Below are 22,907 nucleotides of genomic sequence, written 5' to 3'. Positions count from 1 at the left end.
GATCCATGCTTGTTCCTCTTGCACAAAAAATATACTCTGTTATGTCTTTGATCTAGAGGACTAACAGAGTCGCTGAGAGCAAGCACCCTTGCTTCACACCAATACTGCTAGCGATGGGCTCTGAGGTGCCTTTTGGGCGTACTTGACCTACCCCATGCTCATAGAGAGAGTAGATCTACAGGCCATTGGACAGTCCAGTTTCCCATGTTCTGTGGGAAGTTACTCAAGGCTAAATTGTATCAGACGAATATTGAACTCAAGACCTTGTCTCACACAGAGAGAGAGAGAGAGAGAGAGAGAGAGAGAGAGAGAGACTAGGGAAACGCACAAAGATGGACAAGGACACAGGAAATTCACAAGCACATAAATTTTGATTTTGGTTGTTCATTGTAGCATATGTCAACAATTATCCGGAACTCTCCTATGTACATATGTACATACCGTACAAAACCATTCAAGATACAGAGCCAGTACATGATTCTGGGTGGGTTGTGTACCTGACATCAATGCAACAGACGTCTATGAAAGAGGAAATGGGAAAGGCAGGCAGATGAGCAATGACAAAAGTAGGACAGCAACACCAGCCACTGCGTGCTCATTGTTTGGCGAGGAGATCTCCTCTGCCTGAGGAGTGATAGGACCTCTTTGGAGAAAAATCACTAGCACCACCCAGTACAAGGAGACATCACTGAAAAGAGCAGAAAAACCCAATAGAGCAATCGTAACACCATTCACGCGACTCCAAACCTGATGGCATTCAAAGGCTTAGTGTCCTCACACCACTAGAAACTGATAGACACTAAGATATTAGCAAAGAGAAAAGAAAAAAGCAAAACAAAAACCTTTCTGCCCCAAAGTGCTTGTGAAATCCGCCCACCATCAAGCTCACCGACTGGAATGCTGTTGATGCCATTTATGAGGAGCCCTGCCCATGCCCATAGTACGAGCGGATTGATTCCTACACTTGCGCCTTCTTTCAACGAATCTCCCATGAACAGCTTCCCTGCAAATTCACGCCATTCCATACTGTCATATAAGCTTGGGAAAGCTTTAGAAGGGTGGGATAACTCCATGAAGCAAGGAATAGACCTTACCCAGAGTACCCACAAGTAAAGAGTCATGAAAAGCAGTGGCATTGACAATGATACCCTGCCCTTCACTTGGAGGAAACGCAAACCCAATCAAGAGGAGAAGAATAGCTAAACCAGTTCCAATCAAAGGACCTGCAGCAGCTATCTTAAGCAGATCTTGACGATTTGGCAGAGTGCTGATTATGCGTGTTATACTTCCAAATGAGCCAATCTGTGACAAGAATTGACCTTGAACGACCAGAAGAAATCATTGACATCAAACATAACAAACAACAGTATTGACTCTCACAAATTACCTGCCAACTAGGAACAAGATATGGCACACCTAGCTTTGCTCCCATGTTTTTAGCCGCAAAGATGTGGCCTGCTTCATGCGCTGCTAGTATAGCCAATGTCACCACAGCGCCTGGGATACCCTCAATTAGAAGCTGATAGTTTCCCATTGATGACCTGTCAGGGTCAGAATAGTCATGTAACAATCTTGAGGTAGGAGACATTCCTGCCATAATTATGAAAGTTCTGTGCAGAGTACAACAATTTCCCTTTCTAACAAATACACCAAAACAAGCCACGTACAAGGGATCTAATTGCAAAGAAGGAGAATTTCTGAGAACAATTGTGTATAAGCTAGCCAGTCCAAATGCACTGGCAGCAAGCCACTCGGGTATTGCTACACTTGGACAACAATACACTTGAGTTATGTAGAATCAGGTTGAGACTTGAACTTCAGATAACTGAAACAAAAGCGCGCAAGTTCTCACTGGCAGGATCTGGCTCGACAAGCTCCTTAAGAGTTACAATGGCGACAGGCTTTTCATCCTCAGGATTAGACAGAAGAAAAAGCCTATACTGGTCTCCAAATTTACCCTGCAACAGCAAGAAAAATCATCAATGGTCGGTGGAAATTGGCTAGAACTAGTGATTTGCCTACTTTTCTTCACCTGCAGTCTGCCATTAATTTTTGTATAACTCTTTGAAGGATCGCCCCGCAAGTTTCCCTTGAAAAGAATGCCTCCCTAAGAAATGTAAGATGGCTTACAAACAAACCCATAGCAAAATTGTTTTCACAGACTTCTTAAGTTTATTCAGCAAACTAGTCGAGTCTCTTTCTCTGTGAGAGAGATACTGCCTTCAAAATTGTTCAACATGATGATTGGGCTGTTGATAGGATAGAAGGTACATTCAGATAAAAACAAACATCCCATGCAATTCTAAAAACTAAAACCATAATCTGTTAAACAGAGCAAAATAATGATGGAGAAAGAACTTCCCTTCCTTTACCTCATAAGGTTCCTGAGCAGTTACAAAGAATGTGTCAAATCCAAACACTTGATCTCTCAAAACCTCAATCACACTTCTAGGAATCTGCCCAATGTCTCCAGAAGCCTTCACATTATATAAAACAGATATTACTAAAACATGATAGATGTATTGGATATGATTTTTCTGAAAACCTAAGTCTCTTTTTTCTTTAAACATTGAATGAAATTTTTAGAAATCTGCTTACAGTTCCAGAAGCATTCAAGCACCCCATATTATCATATATCATGTGTAATAAAACATAATAGACTCATAAAGACGTATGGTGATAGCTCAGAGTCCTGACCTTCACTCCAGGAAGAAGAGGGCCACTGGAGATTTTCAAAGGTTCTTCTACAGCCTGAAAAAATCGTTTGCTGAAGCGTTATGGTGAAATAAAGGTGCGAAAAGATCAACACTGTAACATCAATGTTTCAAAACTACAAGAATTCACTTCCTCAATATCCATGCGCACAAACTAGATTGAATGTTTAGAAAACAGTCAAAATACAAGAAAGCCCACTTTTTTGCTGAAGAGCATATCTAAAGCAGCACCACTGCTCCAGCATTACTAGAGCGTTTGTTGAGCCTACAAATTCAAAATGATCCTTGAAACACAGCCTAGCTCTTCTTGCATCTGATATGACAGCATATCCGTAAGCCTACTAAAGATAGTAGTGGCAAGCAGATTGCCAAAAAACACAAGTTCAAACTTGGCAGGGTAACAATAAGAACTTGCTTCCAGTCAAAGTTGTCATATTAGAGCTAGAAAAAAAGAGCTGTTTGCCTTTCAGACAAGGATGAGCAATTAGCTTTATGCTGAGATGTATAAAAAGGCATATTTTCTTATTTTCAGAATGTAAGGTAGTCATGTAACCAAAAATCTCGCGGTGGATGGCATTAATATAGACATAGAAACTCAAAAATGATACTGTTCTTTCTCTCTTTTGTACTTCATATAAAAAGCTGAATGGATTTACAAGAATCGTGTGAAAGTGCTTAAACAATCCAAGATAAAGTCCTTGAAAAAATGCAGCCAGTTTTAAGGTGGTTCGAAGATAGGAGAAACCTCGTCAGTTGCATTCTCTACTCCAGATCCAGAAGCATTCTCACTCTGTTCTGCATCATCCTGTTGGCATTGCAATGTTTACAGTCACTTGAAAGCTCCTGTACAAGAACCAAAATAAATTTGTTGTCCAACAATCTACCTCAAATACCAACCAAAACCTTACAACATCTAGAATAAATTGACTTTAGAGCAAGATGAAGTAATCCAACAAAGGAGTGAGATTTGATGCAGAAAGAAATCAAATGCATAGCATGTAACTGCGGTTTCATGTAAACAATTTGAGTACCATCCACCCAATCCTGTAGCAAAATCTAAGGAAGAAGAAATCAAGACGTGACACTCTTTGCTGCTTTGGGCTCTGATCGTCAAAGACCAGAACTGACACCTTTCATATTACATAAATTCACAATTAAACAACACATACAGTTAGAAATCTTCTCAAAGTGCACAATATCAAAGATAGAAAGAAGCAATATCCTATGCTAAAAAATTTCTACGTCTAGAAACTGAATAAAACTAGAGAACGTCAACTTAAAGCACATGTTTCTGGGTATGCTTGTCTTAGGTAAAATGAAGACCTTCCCGTTGCCAAGAACAATTGGTGTTTCTGCCTGCCAAAGAGGAGGCACAAGGGTCTCTTTATGTGACCCCTTCCAGTTGGTTGCACATTATTACGGTGGTCACTAGAAATGTCAAACTTATCACGATAAAACAATCAGAAATCAAGCAATCAGCAACCTTGCATGAATCAAGTGACTGGAAGCTCTTTCAGTTCCTCAGTTCCTTTCAAGATAGCTGAAAAGCAGACTATATCCCACAGGTATATCTAGATGAATCTAAGATAAACCTAGATACACCTTTAAAGGGAAGTGCGAAGTATAGACTCATGGTAGGCATCCACAAGACAATAAAACCATCCGCTACACCATGCATGGTATTGACTAGAATACTACGACATCCTCACTATCGCCATCAGTACCCAATAGTTGGTGTAGAACTAGGTACAGATATACGATCCCGCACTGCACATGCACGCACACGCACACGAGCATACATCAATACTGCATACTGAGTTACTGTCATAACTATAGAGATGCAGAGCAGACTCTGCCATTATGCAAGCTAGCACTAAAAGAAGCCTTAGATAGGAAGAATTGATACAATTACAAGGGTAGTTGATAGGGCATACACACTACCAAAGATAGAAAGAAATAAGACGACATCAACAAGTCGTAACGTGGACAAAAACTTCAGTAGTGAAGTTTGCATGTCCACTATACGACTAAACCATATACCTAGACGAATCTAGGATAAGCCTAGATATCCCTTTAAAGTGAAATGCAAGGTATAGACTCATGGTACTCATCCACAAAACAATATAATCATCAGCTCCATCATGCATAGTACTGACTAAACTACCATGCAGAGTATTCACTAAAATACTACAACATTCCCACCAATGTCATCAAAGCTAAATAGTGGGTGTTAATACAAAGGTCCGCAAACTGAGTTTTTGTCATAACTATAGAGATGCAGGGCAGACTCTGCCATAATGAAGTCCGGCACTAAAAGTAGCATTAGATAGGAAGGATTGATACAATATAGGGATAGTTGATAGGGCATATGCACCTCTCAAGATTGAAAGGATTAAGCCAATGTAACTCGGATGAAAAGTCCACAATGTGAAGTCTACAGGTCCTCTATCCAACGAAAAACCTGTGTACCAAGATGAATCTAGGATAAGTCTCATGGTAATCACCATGAGACAATATAACCATCAGCTCCATCATGCATACTAACAGACTACAACATTCCCACTAACATCACCAGTAGTGGGTGTAGAACTAGGGTATGCTCCCGCACACGCACACGCACACGCACACACACATGAGCATACATCAACACAAAGAACAACTTACCAAGTTTCTGTCACAATTTGGATGCTGGGCAGACTCGGCCATAATAAAGCCTAGCACTTAAAAATCACTGTATTCGTCTGACAGACCCTCTCGTCTGTGGTCGGTACGTGCAATTTCAAGTAAGGCCCAGTTGTGCAATACAGATGTTGCGCTGCTAGATTAAGTGCTCTATGATCAAGCTAGAGTAGCTCATAATTTCCACTAAGTGTAATATATCAATCCAGAAGAGGGAGGCAAACAAGCAAGCAACTTACGCTGAACCCAGCCCTTCTACCAACTGCTATTCTACTCATTTTTCTCTGTTGCCTTAAGCCACGCTTAATATTGAGCCTGGTTCTACACACACCCATACAAACATTATATAACTAGAACACGACCCTGTTGGCAATTCTACTCGTATCGAAAACCCTTCTGGTTATTTTGCAGAGTGCCTGGTATGGAAACTTCCTCAAATTTGACAACCTGGATGCGAAATCCTCGTATAGAAAAATTACATGTCGATGCCAAACAAAGGTTCTGTACTGGTCCTACCCAAAATAGGGAGAATTTTTTAGAAATTCCATGTTAAAATACGTTACCAGCTGGAAAACATAATAACAAAGAATTCATTGCAATCCGCGCATGTTGGCTCCTAGCAAAGCAAAAAGAAAGAAACATGAACCTGGCTTCTTGAAGAATGTTCAGTGCCAGTCACAGGATCATCTTCTGATGATGCAGAGCAATGAAACACCTTTTCCCTCCTAAAATGTAAAGACTGGTTATCTTTCCTGTTTCAAAAAAAAAACTAAAACTGTAAACCCTCAGTTAAAATAGAGATAAACTACTACTACGGCAGAAAAACTGGTCACCTCTCTTGTTTTTTTTTTTTTTATAATCATAACTGTAAATCCTCATCTAAAATTGAGATTCCGCGGCAGAAAACAGATAGTTGCTTTGATAAGGAAATGCTAACATTTCAAAGGAAACAGTTTGTGCTTCTTCTTGAGATCGCAGTAGAAAAAGATCTAATGAGACAAAAAGTTCGGTTGGGACAAGGATAGCTGTGAACTTTTTCATTGATTCACTCTTAGCTCACAAATTCTTCCAATCTCTCCTCAATTTTAAGATTTTTAGACTCCGTTTGTGAGGCTGAAAAATACTTTCAGACATGCACACACCCTATGTTGACCACTACTTGGGTCATTCTTGTTAGAGTTACAGCATCTCTCTGGATTCGTCCAGTCGGCCCCAGTTTCTCCGAGGGACAGGTGTTAGGGAGTGGGGGCTGTTTTGTGGCTGTACCCGGCCACTGAGAGGTAGGTTTCTCATGTCGGGATATGTCCATGTTTAGCCTTGGGTTTTGGGCTTGGTTCCACGGTCTTCTGTCATCCTGCAGGCTGGGAGCACTTTTCCCCACTCTCCGCACATTTTTCCCCTGAGCCCTATGGGCCTCCAGTGCTCCTTTCCATACTCTCCTTATTTTTCCCCCATTTACCAGGGTTGTGGGGCTGGAGGAACGGGTCAGGAAGCCTGCCTTTGGGCATATATATGCAGCACGGGGGGGCTGGGGGCTGTCACTTCATTAGTATAGCAGTACAGCCCAGAGGGGGGCACCCAAGGATGCAGATGCAGGGCAGCCAACGTTTTGGCTGCAGATCAGCCCAGCGTTTTTCATGGGCAGCAGGTGCAGTGCTTGGAGACCATCTCTACAGTGCAGCGTTTCCTCAAGGCGGCCTCTCACAGGCCTTGTGATCATGCAGTGGCAAGTTTTCTTTTTCGAGATCCGGATCTAGATCTAGATTTAGCTAGGAGGAGGTGCACCAGATCTATGCTCTTAAGAGCATGTTGGAGATGGTACCCATGTGGAGACCGTGCCAGTGGTCTTGTGTGCAAGAGCAGTTGGCATTGTCACTAGCAGTTGCAGTTGTGTGTACCTCGGGTCTATCCAATTGGCATGTCAGTTCTATGCCGGACCACCCTTGGTCACTTGTATGAGCAGCTTGGTATCAACATGCAGAGTGAGAGTGCGCGTGTGCAAAAGCGTTAGAGAGAGAGAGAGAGAGAGAGAGAGAGAGAGAGAGAGAGAGAGAGATGAAATATTATATTAACATCTTCAAAAGGCCAAAATGACCTATGAGACCAAAGCGTTACAATGTGGTGGATTTGATACAAAGTCAGAGTAACAAAATGAAATGATAAAATGATAAAATATAAACACTATGAAACCCTAAGCTGGTAGGTAGGTGTGAACTAAGCAGCTAGTCGGGATAGCTAAATCACAAGTCACAAGAGATCCAGCATTGGTCGCAACAACAACAACAAACGCTAGGTGTGGAAGAGGGGGCTATCAGCCCCCCACGACTACCAGAGCAACAGACCCTTTATACAATGATCAGATGTGTGTGTGTGTGTGTGTGTGTGTGTGTGTCTGTGGGTACCCCCCTTGCCCCCATATATAGGTGCCCAAGGGGTGGTAGGGCAATGCCAATGAAAGCCCCACGATCCAGCAAGAAAAAAACATATAAGGGCGCCTGGACAAAAGCCAGGCGGCCGGCCCATAAGTGGGCAACCGGACAATGCAGTGGGTGGCCAACCTGGAGATATACTAGCCATACATGTATGCCCTAGACCTGAGTGAAGTAGCAGAGTGGTGTAAATCTAACACCCCCTCTCAGCACCGGATGTTGAACAAACCGCATGAAGCCGAAGATGTGAGGCAAATCATGAAGATGTCTACTGCGTTGTGTGCAATAGTCTAGGGTGTCCCAACCTCCAAGAGATCTCCCTGGTAAAGTGCCGTCACGAGCACTGTAGCAAAATGCTGAAGGTCCGGTACTGAGTGTGAAAACAACTCCTTGTTGTAAAAGAAGTGTCATAATAACTAATATCTAATTCTCCTAAATGATTTTCTCATGTTAAACTGATCATTTAATATGGGGAAGTGTCACGGGAGAAAAAGCTAGAATATTGGTTAAGCTGGCAGACCAACCACAATAGGGATCCAAAGAAGGAAAAATAGGGATCCAAAGGAGGGAAAATAGGGATCCAAACGGGAGGCCATCTGCAAAAGAGCAATGTGCAACAATGGGCTTTAAAGACCCTAAGGTTCAGCCCATTAAGACTTCCAAAATGCTAAGGTTCCAAAATTCAAAGGTTGCGTCCAATGGTCAAGCTTAGTAAAATTGGAAGCTTAGTGAGTGTGCCAAAAAGTCTTCATGACTCCTACATAGGAGGGGGCCAGCCCTGTAAGTAGGGGATGAGAGAGAAACACACACACACACACATGCTCCCTTTACACATGTCAGCTCCCTAGGCCAATTGCCCACAAGGTGCACTCAAATCCTATTGGATGGCCATAGAGGTGGACCAATGAGAATTAGGCTAGAGTAAATCTAATTTAATTCATTTAAAAACACTTGATAAAAGAACCAATATGAATTAAGCTCTCTAGAAGACTATTGGCCAGTCTCCCAAGGGGTCCAATGAGCATTCAGCAGCCCCATGGCTTGCCTGATTCTTATTGGCCAATAGGCAAAGGGGTCCAATGAGAGTTTAGTTGCATTATTTAATTACCTAAAGCTCTCACAAAAGGGGAAAGGGGACACATGTCACAAGGCTATCACTTATGCTTCTTAAACCCTATTGGCTAAGCTTGGAGAGGTCCAATGGGAAGCAAGCAAGAGGATTTAGCAAGAGGGGTATCGACCAAGAGAGAGAGAGGGGGCTGAATTTTCAAAGGCATCATCACACACACACACTCACACAATCTCATGGTGAAGCAAGAAGACTCTCTCTCTCTCTCTCTTTCTCTCTCTCTCTCTCTCTCTCTCTCTCTCTCTCTCTCTCTCCTTCTCAAGCTTTAATGAAAAGCTCATCATCTACTCCAAGCTTGTGAGAAGGGAGACCTACACCAACAACTCTTGGCTTTGTGATGCGAATCCAACCAAGAGCCAAGCTTCAATGCATGCTCATCTCCTCTACCATGCTAATTACTAAGCTATGCTAATCTTTTATGAGTGCTTATGTGAGGAGATATACTTCTTTCTCGTAAGACGACTCCTTCCTCTCAATCTACTCTCATACCCCGCTAGCTCTCACCATCTTCGAAGGTGTGTGAGGTCTTGGGTTTGAGACCGTGAGGGAATTGCTGTTGTGTTTTATAAGTATTTGCTTAGTGCTTGAAGCTTCCATCTTCATTGCACTAGCTAGTTATTGAAGAAACACAAAGAATTGTATTGTACAATGTCTCCCTTGATGGGGGAAACCTATAATACAAAGCCTTTTGGAGGGGGGACCGACTCCATGTAAATCCGGTCCTCAACTGTTGTCAATAGCTTAATTTCTCTCTTTTGAAGTATTGTTCATGCCTATCTAACTGGGTGTTATGCTTTTTGTTGCTCTCTCCATCCAAGCACTCTTACTATGCTCATTAGGAATTTATTCTAATGAATTGCTCACTATGTTCATGTTATTTTCCGCTACACACAAGTTACTAGGCCATTAAATGTTACATTGGTATTAGAGCACAAGGTTTCTCTTTTCTTGCTCAAGAAAGGAGGTCCTTAGGCTAGCTATAAATGGTTGTTATTATTAATTGCAATTGAGTAAGTAGAATAGGGATTTTTCAGCCTTGTAGTGTTAGGTGCAGCGGAAGTGAATGTTGAACTTTGCTCAAGATGAGTGCTCCGAATTGTGCTCAACGTCCTTTTTACTTATGGAAGGGAGAGCCTTCAGTTCTTTAATGAGAGAGTGCAATGGACACAAACAAAGTGAATGGACACTGTGCGTGCAAGTGTATGAGACTGAGAGATAGAGAGAGAAGAGAAATACACTAGAGGCGTAAAACCCTCCTCTGAAGGCCCCACTCTCGTCAACGAGCGTGGTCTACTATTGATTGCACAAATCTCTACAATGCTTGGACTTGCCGACGATGTCGACGACGATGAGACGGGCTGAAATCTAAAAACTCTAAGGGCTGAAATCTGCAAATCTTTATCTGCTGAAAACTAACTCTATGTCGATGACGATGGCGACAACGACCACGACGACGCACTGAAAACGCAGATGCTGAAATCTGCGTTTTCCGGGTTGAAACTGTAAACCTTGCGGAAACTGACCGTGCGGCGAGGAACTACTGCGGGAAGGTGAGATCTGCGAGGTTCGGGGGTTCTACTCTGGAGTCTTAACTGCTGAAAACTGAAAACGCTGATGCTTGTGGGGAAAGGGAGAAGGTACGCTTTCCATTAAAGCTTCATCACCTGCACTAACTACTCACACACACATATAGAGCTCACACTGTGTAAAATTAGCCTCCTCTCTCATTTTGGGTGCCCCCTCTTCATGCTGGACTGGGAAATTCCACCTGGAGCCGCAATGTGTCCACTTTGCCTCTTTTGAGTTACTTTCCTAGTATCCACCAACTTATAAGTGTAGCGAGAGGGCCTAAATGACTTTGAACTGAGCCTAAAAACCCTTTTACTACTCGGATTCTAGTGCCGACTAACCCGACCATGACTAACCCGACCATCTCGTGGCGACTTGCCCTTCCTAATTGTGGGTGAAACTCTCGACCGTCGGCCGTTTCACGTTGGCCACACAATGTCCGACCATTTGCAACTTCAAAAAGAGGGTCTCCAAAAATTAAATAAAAATCATTGAAAAGAAACCAACAACTAAGGTTAGCAATTGCCACCTCCTCGTGACAATAATTAGCAGTTGCCACATCCTTGTGACAACACCCCTTTTGGTATTTATTTTTTTATTAATGCTTGAGCAGAGTTACAACTCCTGCGGGCCCCCTCTGATCAATTGCTCGTCAGCACACTGAGGGAAAAAGAAATTGCGGAAATCCATACAGCCTGCCACGTGGCATGTCAACGCAAAACGCGGAGATCCGTATTGCTGCCACGTCAGCATGCCAACGTAATTCCTGATCGTCCGTACAGTTCTGCCACGTCATCACTTTATGACAGCAAACATTAGCGATCTAACATTCTTTGTCTAGTGCTCACCTTTTTGGCCCTTCCATTGTGGTTAGTACCCCCAATGCTCCTAGTGCTTTTTTCCTCATCCAACAATTTTGGAGACTACTGCGTCTTTTTTGGAGCCTTGGCTGCGCTTTTGTTGAGAAAGGAGGTAGGGCTATGTCTATGCCTTCTTCTTGCCGAATCTAGCACCACAACCGGTCTGACCTCTTCTTTGGCACTATTTTTTTATTGTTTTTCTTTTTCTGTTTTCAGCCATTTGAATGGTTGTGCGCACAGAGTTGTACCCTTCTTCGACCATCTGCACCACTTTCGCACCTATCGCGAGCCCATAAGCACGCTGAAATTTGCCTCACAACTGCCTTTTTAACCCCTCATACTTGCATTTTTAGGTAAAGAACCACCTATCGGGTTGCGTTTTGTGCATTGCAGAATGCTACCTCCTGAAAGACACCATCTGGTGGTGGTCCATGCGCTATATCGAAGACTATTGCAACATGCGATAGCTTCGACTTCACTTTGATCTTCTACAGACGTATGTGTCATAGTCGACGATACGGAAGCGTAGAGACCAATGGGAGTGAGCACGAGAGAGAGAGAGAGAGAGAGAGAGAGAGAGAGTCTCCTGAACCAATCAACCTTGGCAATGAGTAATTGAATGTGTATACAATGGAGGCAAGGGGTTGCTTATATAGCAATCCCAGTAAATTGCCCTACCCGAGACTAACAATTAAGTAAAATAAATACCTAAAAGCCAAACTAAATAATGGGATCACATTGGGCAGCTCACTTGAGATGCCAAAACTTTAACACCCTCTCTGCAACTCATAGCGGACATCAATAGTGAGACCAAGTCGATGAAGAAGCTACCATGGACACCCTAGCACCGGCCGGGATACTGGATACACCTTGGTGTTGCTCTCCTCAAATTTGTACCTGAAAAGTAATGCCATCTTGAGCAACGATTGCCTCTGTAGCAACTTTGAACTGTAGACCACACTACGTCCAATAATCCCCATTCATGAACTGTGAACACATCACGTCCAAAATATAAAACTCCAAGATAATGAACTATTGGAACACATCCTATCCATAATCTGACCAACAACAATCGATTGGTGCACTCATCCATAGTATTTTAGACGTCTGATTGGTTCCCTGCCACATGCACATGCCTTGAACTCCGACCTACGGGTCCAAATAACGATAACTTGAACTCCAACACAAGGGTCCAAATTAATTATAGGGAGCATTCATTGCCCCTCTCTGCCACTCACAAGCCTCTCTGTGGCTGAAGCTAGTGGTGACACCTGTCATTCGATTAGAAATCAAACGTCGAGGCCACTGTGGCCACCGCCACGAGTGCCATACCGATCTCCTCTCTCAAATCTTTATTACCATAATCTCTGTCTAGCTTGCCTTTGTCCTTGTCTATCTGTGAGTTCCTTCTTTTGCCTTTGGCTTCAAACTCTCAAGCCAAACAAAGCGTCGAGTCACATTCATGACAACTGTGATCGTACCTCGTGGGTACCAAGGCAGCTAACTGAGTACTGATACTGCCATCCTTGTCTAACTGACCTATGTCGTTGTCCTCTAGCGAACTCCTCCATTTGCTTTTGACTTCACAAACTTGAGCCAAACAATTTTTCGGGTTTCTTGCGAACTATACCGATGCATAGGCCGCTACATGGATGGTTGACGATCCACTATCCATAGCTTTTGAATGGTTTTGGTCGATGTCGTGGGGGTGCTCGAGCAAGGGGGGGCCATGATGAAATTGCAAAATCTGGAAAATGTGTATCCTTCTCGCACTCCAAGAGGTGGCCGTACAAAACTCCACCAAGCCTTCCGCCAAATTTGCCCTCTCTTGAGCTCCAAGATCCTCGCCTCCTCCAAGGACCGCAAGATGGGCACAAAGCCACTCCCAAAACTGCTCCCAATTTCTATCCAAAGAAGGACAAAAAAGGTTGCATTTTGAAATGCAAGCCGTTGACCACCTGCTGAGCTGGCATTTCAAAACGCAAGAGAAAACAGCATGCTTCACTGTCAAGTCGACTCCCTTCGAGCGTCAGAGAAGGTATGCTCTGCCGTCGTCGATCATGTCAAGCAGCACCGTCAAGAGCGTTTAAAACGTTGCATGAAGAGGTGGGGGAGAGGACGTAAACGGTGCTAAAAATGCTAGGGTTTCAAAATGCCTATCGCCAACATGTCATCGTCTCCACTTGATGCTAGTCATACCGGGAGACTTCCCTTCTGCCTTCTACGCTTCAAAACGCCGCGCCAAGCCTCCTCTTCAAACTATCGATGCCAAGTGCTTTGGCCACCGCCTCAGTCCGCAGCATTTTGAATCGCTCACAGAGAGAGCTAGCGGCCTCCAAGAGTGGAGACAATGGAGGATGGCGACGGGGGCAAAAACACCAAGCATTTTGGAACGTAGGGGTCAGCGCTAGTGGAGCACCAACGAAGCAGCGTTTTGAAACGCTAATTGCAAAGTCATGGCACCGGTAAGGAGCGTGCAATGGTAGACAGTTCCCTTCATGGGTTCTCTTCTCCGGGCTGCTCCTCCACGCCAAGGGCTTCTTCGATCACCGAGCTACACCAAGTTCTGATACCATGTCAAAGTCGATGATGCGAAAGCGTAGAGACCAAGGGGAGTGAGCACGAGAGAGAGAGAGAGAGAGAGAGAGAGAGAGAGAGAGAGAGAGAGAGAGAGAGAGTCTCCTGAACTAAACAACCTTGGCAATGAATAATTGAATGTGTATACAATGGAGGCAAGGGGCTGCTTATATAGCAATCCTAGTAAATTGTTCTGCCCAAGAATTTGACAAATAAGTAAAATAAATACCTAAAAGCCAAACTAAATAACGGGATCACATTGGGCAGTTCACTTGAGATGCCAAAACTTTAACAATACGATCCTTGGGAGATCCATTTAATCCAAGCCTTGCTTGGTGGCAATTTCTCACTCCAAAGGGGATCGTGACTTGTGGATTGCTTTGGTGTAATGTGCAATGGAAGAGATTTATGGTGGTAACTCAGGATGAGTGCTTAGGGCATACTCAAGGTTCCTTTTACTTCATGAGAAAACTGTGCAATAGACTAGAGAATGAAGAGAGAATCATACTATGACTGAAACTTGAAAGTTCTGTGAATGATAGAGAGAGAAGAAGACTAACACCAGATGGGGTCCCAAACCCGCCTCCAAAGGCCCCCCTCTCTATTGCTAGAGAGGTATGTTAGATTGCACAAATGCTGATACGATGGTCCTACATGCTGAGATGCTAATAAGATCCGACTATGGGTGCTTGGATCTGTGAGGCTAAGAGTACCTCGGATTGAATCTAGTACTGTAGGCTAATGCTAGGCAAAACCGCCTAGGTTGTTGGAGGTGATGGTGAAAGACGCTAGCATGTTGAGGTACTGCAGGTACTTGGTGCTTGTACTAAGGGTACTGCCTTCTGCCGTGACAGGTGAGCATCCTTAGCGACAACAGATCTCAGCCTTCATTGCTACAAGTTGCAAATTTCAGCCCATAGCACAAGGATTATTCAATTTTTCAGCCAGCATCATCATCCTGATCAACATCTTTTCTCTCCCTAGTCTATTGCATATCTCTCACATGGAGTAAACGGAACTCTTTTCTATAGTAAAAGGAACCTTGAGTACGCACTGAACACTCATCCTGAGCATTCACCATAAATCGTTTGGATTCACCATCCTGAGCCACCCGGAGATTGGTTTGGACGGCAGTGCAGTTGCTGTTCTACCCTCAGCAACTACCCTCCTAATTGTTTGCATTGTTATCTTCAGAATTAATTACACTCACCTTCGATAACCTTACAACAAACTTATGTCCCCACCTAGGCAGAGGTTCTCTCTCAGCTAATCCAAATTGAGAGCCACACCGAGTTGCGGTTTGGTGGCATTGTTGACATGGATCATGCTTTGGTTGACACTGGTGGATTCGAGGCAGAAGACACAAATAGGACAGCTAAGAGAAATTGGTCTGGCCACTTATTCGATAATTTCACATGTAAAGTTTCTTTGCGGTGCTTCTCCCTGTTTACTGCTTTATTCAATTTCTTCCTAACAACATCTACCCATCCTTCTTTGTTTCCCAGCTAATATCACTATGTGTACATTCTGATGCACGCCATAATGAGCTGGTAGAATGCAGATGTTCTGGATGAGTGCATTTACACAGAAATGCCGATATCCATGACCGAAGCAACTGGTTGCATGCAAGAGCTGATGCAGAGACTGTATAAATAAGAGATGAGAAAGACAAACCGTAGGGAGAAAGGTCGAGTGCGGTAGCGAAATAGCGAGGCGCTTCCAGAGACACCCAGAAGGGCAGGTGCATTGCTCCGAGCTGAGATTACCGGTGGCAGCAAAACCATGGCTACGTCGCCGTTCTATCCTGTGCAGCCTTCGCGTTTTATATGACAAAGGCTATCCAGGACAATCCATGACTCTAATAAGAAGTTGAGAACAAGATAAGAAAGTTACGAATGTGTGAATTGTTGCCCCCCTTCAATTCAAAAAGTAGCAAAATAGGGTGAAGGGGCCACCTAAGGAGGGAAAGAGATTTGGGGGTCAAAAATAAAGAAATCTGAACAATTCAAGTATTCATGGGAAGTGCAAGCTCTTCCTCTACAAGAAGAGATGAGGTGATAGTATTTTTGGTCAAGGGAAGTGGGGCTATTAGTTAAATTAATAATTCCTTTGTATCAAAATTGGGGTGGAAAGACTTCAGCACTAAAGGGCACGGGGCATTAAAAGAAGCTCAAGAGGTGGGATCTACGGTTGAGAAGGCCGGGCACAAAAGCAGAGGTGCACAGGGCCGTAGGATGTCCAGAAGTAAACTAGAACGTCGAAAAGTAAATTTGGACATGGACACACCCTGTCCACGTTTATTTATCATGCATTTGTTGCCCACCGTGGTCAACGTATGCGCATAGGGGGGTTGGATAAGTCATGCGCCTTGCTTGGCACCCACTAGGGTTCAAACTTGTGTGTAGCACCCCACGCCTCATTTTTTTGAGCCCTCAAATCTCCTTGAGATTCGTGCCCGGGCTTCTCAGCCGTCGATCCCACCTCTCGAGCTTCATTTAATGCCCGTGCCCTTTAGTGCTGAGGGTGGAAAGAGGAACAATGGTCCCCTTTACACTAGTCCACATGCACTCCCATTTGTGGTGTGTGAATGCTCAGAAGCAAACTTCAGCCCGTCACCACTAATGGGCCACCCTCTATTGTTTAGGGAACCACTAGAGGTTGCCCACTTGTCTTTGTGTGTTTCTCTTAGGAGGCCATTCTTGTGAGTGCGCCTACTAGGCCTAGTGTCTCTCCCCGCAAAAGGGCCCCATGCAGCGATGGAAAGAGTTGTAGAAAAAACCTTCAAGCAGAAGAAGGTAGGCAGGAAGTTGTGCCTTGTCGTGCTCGCATTAACAAATGCAGAGGTCCTGGGCCTGAGAAGATGCGTTGGAATGATGGCAAGCAAACAGAGCTCTCAGCAAAGGCCCTTTGCAAGCACTTCGAGAAACAAGCTTGAGGCATGTACAGGAATATAGTGAAACAAGCCTGGAGTCCTCAAAAGGGGACTCTTCTTCATCATGTTGGGAAGGAAAATGCCCAATAGAGCATGTAGTGCACAATCAAAGCTCTTTTGGTGTTGACAGAGACGCTCAAGCCTCCTTTTTTTATGGCATCTCTTTTCATGAGGACTCGCTCAATTGTAAAGAAAGCCTTCACGCTGAAGTTTCTCCTATTATGGCCTTTGAGTATGACCACAGGAACACACATGAAGAGGGTGATCCATTTGCCCACATTGAGGATTTTTCCTTGCAAAGGTTGTAGAAACTATTCGAGTGAGGTTTATGAACCTCACTCGAACAATCGCTAATTTGATTTTACATTTGTGTTCTTTTTCATTGAAAGAGTTCTACATTAAGGATGTACAAATCAATATGTACAAAACTTCTTATTGAAAAGTTTTGTTGAGAGTATGTGTCCCATTTGAAGTAACTTTCGGAAGTGAATTTTTTGTGAACAAAGAGTGATGTAATAACTTTAAGAATAGATCTATGTAAAAGGTGATTCACATGGTTAAAACTCAATAATTTTTTCTCAGGCGGGTGAAATTTTTAATTGAGCAAGTTTTCAACAAGGAAAGACTTGGTTGTCCTTAAAGTGAGTTGCTTTTTAAATTATTATGGCATACACTACTTTAACAGATGCTAAAGGAAGGTTGCTAGGTAAATACTCGATTAAAGAGTGAAAAAGGACTTAAGCATGGAGATCTTAACTATGGTTGAGGTGGGAAATTGTGAAGCATAATACCTCGAGTTAGTAGCAAGACATGAACTGCTTATCCTAAGGGGCTTTCAAAAAAAAAACTTATATAGACAGTTTTCATAACATACAAATTGCCATCTTTTAAGAGCTTGTCAAGGTTAAACACATATGCTCTCCGAAAACCCAAACTGATATGGTTATAAATTAGGAAAAGGCACTCAGGATTGATGGTAAACAGTACAAAATACATTGGTTAGTTGAAGTAGATACAAAAACTATTTTATAGAAGATGGTCATGATTGCAAGAGTTGATTGATACTACAGAATACATTACTCTGTTGAAGTACTTACCAAACTGATATGGTTATAAATTAGTAAAAGGCACTCAGACTGATGGTAAACAATACAAAATACGTTGGTTAGTTGAAGTAGATACAAAAACTATTTTATAGAAGATGGTCATGATTGCAAGAGGTGATTGATACTACAGAATGCATTACTCTGTTGAAGTACTTACCAAAATTGCTTGGGTCACATAGTTAGGAGAAGGCCATGGTTGGTATTACAAAAATACTTCGTTGTCGATAATGCAAAAAACTCCTTACATTGCTGAAGTAGTTACAAAAAACTGCTATAGTCATATAGTTAAGAAACTTATCTTCTTGAAGAAAGTTGTGTCCGGGAACGCCACATCTTCTCCATTCTTTGTCTTCAGGCAAAAGCTTGATATGGTTGATCCAAGTGCAAAGAACGAAGGATGAAACCTTGTGTAAAGCCACCTTCCCAAAGTACTGATCGCATTTGCGCTTCAAATGTCAATTGTTATGCCTCCCAATTCTTGCAAGAATCCTTTGCTTGTTCAGCTTCAATCCGTCGTTTCTGTGCTGCATCTTTTTCTCCCTTGGTCTGTAATCTTCTTTTCTCTTTCTCTACTCTCTTGTCTTCTCTTGTCTTTGCTATTTCCTCTTTATTTGTGTTCTTTGCTCGCATGCTCTTAATGTATTGCGTAGAGGTTAGAATCAAATTGTTTGTGTAATCTACGAAAGGTTCCCTATTGACTTGCCTTATGCACACTTCAGCTGTTAGAACTCGCAATAGGTCGATAAAACGTTGGCTATCATCTCCGTTGTGAGGCTGACATGTTGAATGTGGGTTTGTGTTTTTGTCTTGAAATCTCTCTCTCTAAACGAACTTCTGCATGACCTCTCCCTTGGAAATTCTGAGTGTGATTCTGAGTGTGATCGATTGTTTTCTCTCTGTGCTTCATCAAAAGACAGAGGCTCCTCAACATCATGTAAGCTAGACACAACCAAAGCATAACAATCTGATGCATAAGATGCATGGCGAGAGCCTGAACGAGTACGACTAGACAAAGGTGCATCCAATTTACTGTCACACAAAGTGTGTACCAGCCATTTTGGCATACCTCTAGCCTGCTCATTTTCAGCCCTTTCCTCATCAAGTACATCATGTACATCTGCATCAATAATAGGCTGATCTGTAACATTTTCAGAAACCTCATAGGCTGTACATTTGCCTCATTGGAACTTACATTCGTATTTCCACCACCGAAAAGAGGCAACAAAGTGTCATAAATGTCCTGTGAGCTTACATTACTGTCTCTAGTACATGACAGCAAGGGCTGAACAGGCTTCCACAAACACTACATCTCGTGAAACCAGAATACGTTTTGTTTGCGGATGATACAACCTATAACCTTTGCTTTTTAGCACTATAACCAACAAAAATACATTTGACAGCCTTATCATCCAATTTTCTGCATTGTGTTTGTGGCACCAAAGCATATGCCAAACAACCAAAAACACGCATGTGCTCAATAGAAGGCTTTCTATCATGCCATGCTTCATATGGAGTAATAGACTACAAAGCTTTCATAGGACACCTGTTTAGTACATAAGTGGCACACATGATGGTCTCAAGCCAAAACGAATGCGGCAAAGCTTGACTTTTGACCATACATCATGCCATTTTTGTAAGTGACCTGTTTTTCCTCTCAGCAACACCATTTTGCTGAGGTGTATAAGGCACTGTACATTAGTGTTTTATCCCACGACTAGCCAGAAATGCATTGAATTCATGAGACATATATTCCCCCCCTCGATCGGAACGGAGGGTGCCCATAGTACATTTTGAAACATTTTCAGCCATAGCCAGAAATTGTTTGAAGCACATAAAAACTTTGGACTTCGCTTTAAGCGAAAATCCCCATGCATGCCTGGAGTAATCATCAATGGAAGTCATGAAGTAAAGTTAATTGCCCAAGGACGGAGTTTGCATGGGCCCACAAACATCACTATGCACAAGCTACAACCTGCATGTGGCCCGAACTGAACCATCCTTTGGAAACTTAGAACGCTGCATCTTACCCAAAATACAGCCTTCACAAACATGTTTGACAGGTGCTTCACGAGGCAACAAAGAAGCAACCATATCAAATTTCTACAAACGCAGCAAACTGGAAAAATTCAGATGACCAAAATGTGCATGCCAAAGTTTTGCATCTGAAATAGCCCTTGAATCTGCAACTGCATTTGCAAAATCTTGTCCACACTTGTCATACAAAGTGAGCTTATACAACCCACGGCACAAAAGCCCAGATGCAACGATTTCATCGCCAAAACTGAGATCATAAATTGTACATCTGTCATCCACAAATTTGACTACAAGTCCAAGTCTAGCAAGTGCAGATACAGACAAAAGATTCTTCTTAATCCCAGGTACATAAAGTGCATCAACAAGTGTGAAAGAACTGCCATTAGCAGCAGTAAGCACAATCTTTTCAACTCCCTGAACCGGATAAGAGGCATTGTTGGCACAAGTGACTGAATTCCCATGAGGGACAGACTCGAGAGAGGTGAACAATTCACGATGTGAGGTAATGTGCTTTGTAGCACCACTGTCGAAATACCACACATGTGAATGTGCAGCAACAACTGACAAGCATGCATCATGGACAACAGGATTGTAAGTGCACTCTACACTAAAAGCCCATTCTGCATCAACATCAGCAACACAGTCTCCTTTCACAGAAGACTCAACAATGGCTGCATTTGTAGTGAAACCAGCATTTGCAGTGGAACCACCCTCTTTCTTCTTAGCCTCTTTGGCCTTCAACTTAGGACACTGCTTGATCAAGTGATCATCAGCTTTACAAAAATGGCAACGCATCTTCTTTTTGCCCTTATCACCAAAATTTCCAGACGAATTGCTGCCAGCAGAAGCATTAAGAACATAAGTTTTCCCACTTGCAGCAAAACCATAAGAAGTGGTTTCATTGCTGTTACCACCGTTTCTTTAAGAAGCAATAAAAGCCTGTTCAACTGCATGCTGTCTAGTCCTGTTTGTTTTGGAAAGTGACTCTTGCAACAGCAATGTGCATAATGCATCAAACTTGACAACTTCTGGATTTCCTTGGGTCATAAGTCTCCAAGTACTATCAAAAGTCTGGTAAGAATCTGGTAAGGCATCAAGAACAGTCTGCACAAGGGAGCTGTCTGAAATGACTTCACCTGCAAAAATAAGTTGCTCATTGGTATCCTTGACACCAGTAAGAAAAGTATCATCTTCCTCATGCATAATCTTTGACTCCAGCTCTTTACGCAGCAAAGCAATTTTAGCCTCATTGTGGCTTGCATAAAGACCTGCTAGAATATCCCAAGCCTGTTTTGCAGATTTTGCTGAACATATGTGAGGAGCAATGGTGCACTTCACAGACAACGCAATCAATGCATGAGCCTACGCATACTTTACATCCCAACGAGCTTGTTCTGTCGTAGGCAAAACAACTCTAATAGCAGCAATCCTTGCAGCAAGACCTGCAACATCCTCAACATCGCCTACATCCTCAGAATGAAGACGTACATCAATGCCCTGCACAATATTCCAAACTCCCTTTGACACAAGAACGTGTTGCATTATATAAGCCCACATAGGGTAATTGTCCCTATCCAACCTGTCCTCAGCAGCAAACATCTTGAAGACATCTGTGTTGTTGTCAGCCATGGTAAATGTTGCACCTGATGTGAAAACTGCCCGAAAATAGGAGAAACGGAGCGAAAACAACACGTGCTATATAGCACAAACCGTAGAAGATTGTAAGGCACCTGTTATGCAGAAAACGGCACTTACAAAAATTTTGCACAAAATGACAAAATTGCCTATGCAGTACTGCCTGTAGTGGAAACGGAGGCCGAAATGAGCCCGAATCAAAAATCTGAGTAGATCAAGCTCTACAAGCTCTCCCAAAATATTTGTCGACCTACGAAAACTCGCAAACCTCACTGTAATCGGAGAAAGTGAGCAGGCGGGTGCGGGTGCTGGAGCAGCTGGTGACTAAGCCCGGGAGGATGTAACCTGCTCTGATACCAATTGTTGGAATTAGGGTTGCAGAGAAACGCACACAGCTTGGAGAAGACGAAGGAAGCTCAAGGCACACAATAGAGAGTGTTACTTAGTGTGCAACGGAAAGATGTGTATTCCAATTCTCAAAGGATGGGCAAGGAAACACAACCGAAAGGCACTCCTTTGTCATCATGTCCACCTAAAATCTCGGGGATTGTAGAATCACTATGTGAATGTAATCTAAATTTATCAACACATGCAAACACTCTATACTCAGATGAAGTTAAAAGGTGCTATGAGAATATATAACATTAAGGCTCCATTGGTTTAATACACCACATTAACAAAGCTACTTGCGTATGCTTTCTCTTGTGCGCATGGGAAATTTATCTCTTTCAGATACCTTCCCTCTCATTGTTTGGAAGGAACATGGTCCTCCACATGGGGACGGTTACGAAGCGAGCTCAACGGAACGAACTTGGAGCGAGCTTCTTTTTTTTTTCATACCACCACCACTACCTCCCATTGCCGCCCCTTAGCACCCATTGGCACCACCAACTTAGCCCATCACTGGTGGTTAGTGGTACTAACTTACTACCACCATATGTGCCGCCCCTAATCCTACAACCATACTCCATTGCCGCCCCTCCATCCAGTGGAGTAGCCAAGAAACTCCTCCTCCTTCTGTGTGTGTGTGTGTGTGTGTGTGTGTCAGCCCCTACCCTCTCCTCTCTCTGTTTCTCCACTCACCCCTTCTCTCTCTCTCTATCCCCCTCTCCTTCCCTCTCTCTCTCTCTCTCTCTCTCTCTCACACACACACACACACACACACACATACACACACACACACACACACACACCCCCCTCTCTCTCCCTCCCCCTCTCTCTCCCCTCTCCCCCCCTCTCTCTC

At 43.2% G+C, this 22,907-nt stretch overlaps 1 protein-coding gene across 2 annotated transcripts; it reads right to left on the bottom strand.

Annotated features, from left to right (window-relative positions):
- Positions 1-352: 352 nt before the first annotated feature.
- On the bottom strand, positions 353-15,805 carry LOC147465928 (putative zinc metalloprotease EGY2, chloroplastic). Of its 2 annotated transcripts, XM_086522769.1 has the most exons (12): positions 15,632-15,805; positions 6,040-6,145; positions 3,460-3,519; positions 2,698-2,751; positions 2,373-2,477; positions 2,033-2,107; positions 1,853-1,958; positions 1,668-1,761; positions 1,388-1,541; positions 1,095-1,302; positions 843-1,003; positions 353-747 (listed from the first exon to the last, which is right to left on the bottom strand). In XM_086522769.1, exons 1-12 carry the CDS (start codon positions 15,739-15,741, stop codon positions 520-522), a joined length of 1,461 nt encoding a protein of 486 aa, XP_086378895.1. In that variant the 5' UTR covers positions 15,742-15,805; the 3' UTR covers positions 353-519. The 2 variants fall into 2 exon arrangements, with proteins under 2 accessions (XP_086378895.1, XP_086378896.1); XM_086522770.1 differs by lacking the exon at positions 2,373-2,477 and having other exon boundaries at positions 15,632-15,798.
- Positions 15,806-22,907: the final 7,102 nt, after the last annotated feature.

Source organism: Adiantum capillus-veneris, chromosome 1 (genome assembly GCF_014529385.1).
Source record: "Adiantum capillus-veneris isolate H3 chromosome 1, ASM1452938v2, whole genome shotgun sequence".
Taxonomy (NCBI): domain Eukaryota; kingdom Viridiplantae; phylum Streptophyta; class Polypodiopsida; order Polypodiales; family Pteridaceae; genus Adiantum; species Adiantum capillus-veneris.
This window is presented reverse-complemented; position numbering and strand designations above follow the sequence as displayed.